This window comes from Crocodylus porosus, unplaced genomic scaffold (genome assembly GCF_001723895.1).
Source record: "Crocodylus porosus isolate Cpor-Errol unplaced genomic scaffold, CroPor_comp1, whole genome shotgun sequence".
NCBI classification, from domain to species: Eukaryota; Metazoa; Chordata; order Crocodylia; family Crocodylidae; genus Crocodylus; species Crocodylus porosus.
The window spans coordinates 195,104,696-195,107,015 of record NW_017728886.1 but is presented as its reverse complement, the minus strand read 5'-3'; the positions used below and the strand labels follow the sequence as shown (position 1 = coordinate 195,107,015).

The following is a 2,320-nucleotide window of genomic DNA, read 5'->3' as shown; positions in this document are numbered from 1 at the left end:
GGGATGGACTTTGCTTGTGTATCCAGGATTGCTTCCTTGAAGAGCAGCCACTCATCCTGACCTCCCCTCCCCTTTGAGTTGTGGCCCTTTAGGGCCTCAATGACAAGCCTCCTTAGCTTATCAATGTCAGCTTTCCTGAAGCCAAGGACTTCTGTATTACTGACTGACTTGCCAGCTTTACGGCAGATGGTGAAGGTTATTAGCTCGTGGTCGCTGTCACCCAGCTTCCTTTCAATCATTAGGTCACTGATTAGGTTGCCCCTGGTTGCCAGTACGACACTGAGCAGTGTCTTACCTCTCATTGGCCAGTAGACTTCCTGCGTCAGACAGAAGTCATCCATGCATGAGAGAGTTTTGTGACCGCTGGGATTTGGCTGCGCACTCCTCCTACAAGATGTCTGGGTAGTTAAAGTCTCCCATGACGATCATGCACTGAGAGCATGTGGCCTCAGCTAATTCTCTGGCAAACTCCTGGTCAAGGTCTTGACCCTGGGTAGGGGGTTTGTAGTAGACTCCCACCATAGTATCCTCTGTGCCGTGTTCTGCACGGATTTTAACCTAGAGGGTCTCCAGTCACCCACTGTAGGTGCCAATGTCAGCTTGCAGGGACGCGTAGCTTTCCTTGACATAGAGTGCTACACCTCCACCCCTTCTGTCCACTCAATCCCTCCTCAGGGTATAGCCATATATAGTTAGTTGCGTTTAGCAGGAGGACAAATATGGACGCAGCGAACAGCTAGAAGGATGCAGAGGAAAATATTCTTTAGGTGGCTGAGAGATGGAAGGAGAGTCTTGTTATCAGGTTCGAAAAGCCACTCAAGATGCTCAGGATATTTATCACCAGCCTTCAACTGACCCTCTAGCTTGTCAAAAGGATGGGCAATCCTTCCCTGCTGCTAAAAACACAATCTGGACAATTGGCCAAAGGATCCAAGCACCTCTTACACTTTCTGCATCCCCCAGTAGCCAAAAGTAGATTTTAGAGATCAAGTGAATTATGCCACATCAAACTTGAAGGAGTCCAGAGAAGTTAGTACTACACTACCATCCACAAGCTGACCTTCCAGTTGCTCAAACCACCAGTTGGGACCCAACCAGCTGGCATGGAAAGCCACATCATCCTGCAAGATATAGCAGCAGTTCAGCTTCCAAGAAAGTGTTCCTCCACCCTGGTGCAAATTGATGCAGATACTATTCCATAATTCAAACACAAATTACATGGAGAAGTGAAAGCTCAGCAGCCAAAGAAAGACCCAGGAGGAATGCCTAAGTCCAGTTTGACCACGTAGGCTAATCCAGCTATTGGCAACCGAAGGAAAGATGGACACAGCAAGGATGTGGTTACAAGGGTGGCAGCTCTAAACATAGGCCAAATCACGCAGGCACTTCCTATGGAACAGGAGGCTCTCGCACAGCACCACATTGCTGCCGGCAGCCAGCAGGGCAGCCTCGAGCTCTACCACATCTTCCTCCAGCTCTCTGATACGGCGGCGCAGTTCATTAGCAGCCAGCTGAGTGTACTGCCAGCAAAAAGCCCAGATCTGTACCTTGCCCACATCCCACGATAGCTTCCAGGAGGAGTAATTCAGTCTTGTGGCTTCCCAGCCCCGCCAAAGCTGGATTTCCATCTCACTAGCTTCCTCATCTAATTCAGTAACCTGGGATGTGACCAAGAGGTCAGCAGACTCCTCTACTGCACCCTGGGTCAGACCTCCAGAAGAGAGACATTGTGCATAGGTCTTACTGCCACCCGTCTCTGAAAGCTGGGAGATAGGCGAGGGGTTAGTGACCCCTGCCTTCGCCTCCAAGCTGCCCTCATCCCTGGTCAACAGGTCATTGACATGACAGCCAGAGCAGGGCCAGGCTCTCCAGCAGGACATCTCCCCCCCACCCTCCCCCCACCAGATGAGGAAGGTCTCAGTGGGGATGGGGAGTCCCGAGTGGTCCCTTCACTTTCTCCTCTTTGTTCTTCTTCTTCTTCTTCTTCTTCTTCTTCTTCTGTGTGGCAGACGGCCCATCCTTCACAGAGGATGGGCTAGACTGCTTCTGGCCTGCCTCCCCAGGGCCAGCCACCTCAGACAAAGCCATGTTTGAAGGCAACTGGCAGGGGGCCTGAGCCCCATCATCCGATGGGGTCTTGGTGCCACAATCGCTGACCACCCCAGCCACCTCAATCAGGGCAGTCAGGGGGGAAGTGGAAGCATCAGCCTCTCCACCTGGTGACATCTTTGTACTGGTGGGGGTGGGCACTGTAGGTGGAGTGAATAGGGAGGAGGGTTGGTGCCTACTCCCAGCCCCTCAGCTGGATGGCAATCTCACG

The 2,320-nt window shown here is 52.1% G+C and overlaps 1 protein-coding gene across 1 annotated transcript in view; it reads right to left on the bottom strand.

Moving 5' to 3' along the window:
- ASXL3 (additional sex combs like 3, transcriptional regulator) overlaps window positions 1-2,088 on the bottom strand; it is a 180,931-nt gene extending 178,843 nt beyond the window's left edge. The window contains exon 1 of the mRNA XM_019542147.1: window positions 1,954-2,088. Coding sequence (XP_019397692.1) covers window positions 1,954-2,088 — 135 coding nt within the window. The remainder of the gene's footprint in view (window positions 1-1,953) is intronic.
- Between the last annotated feature and the right edge of the window lie 232 nt (window positions 2,089-2,320).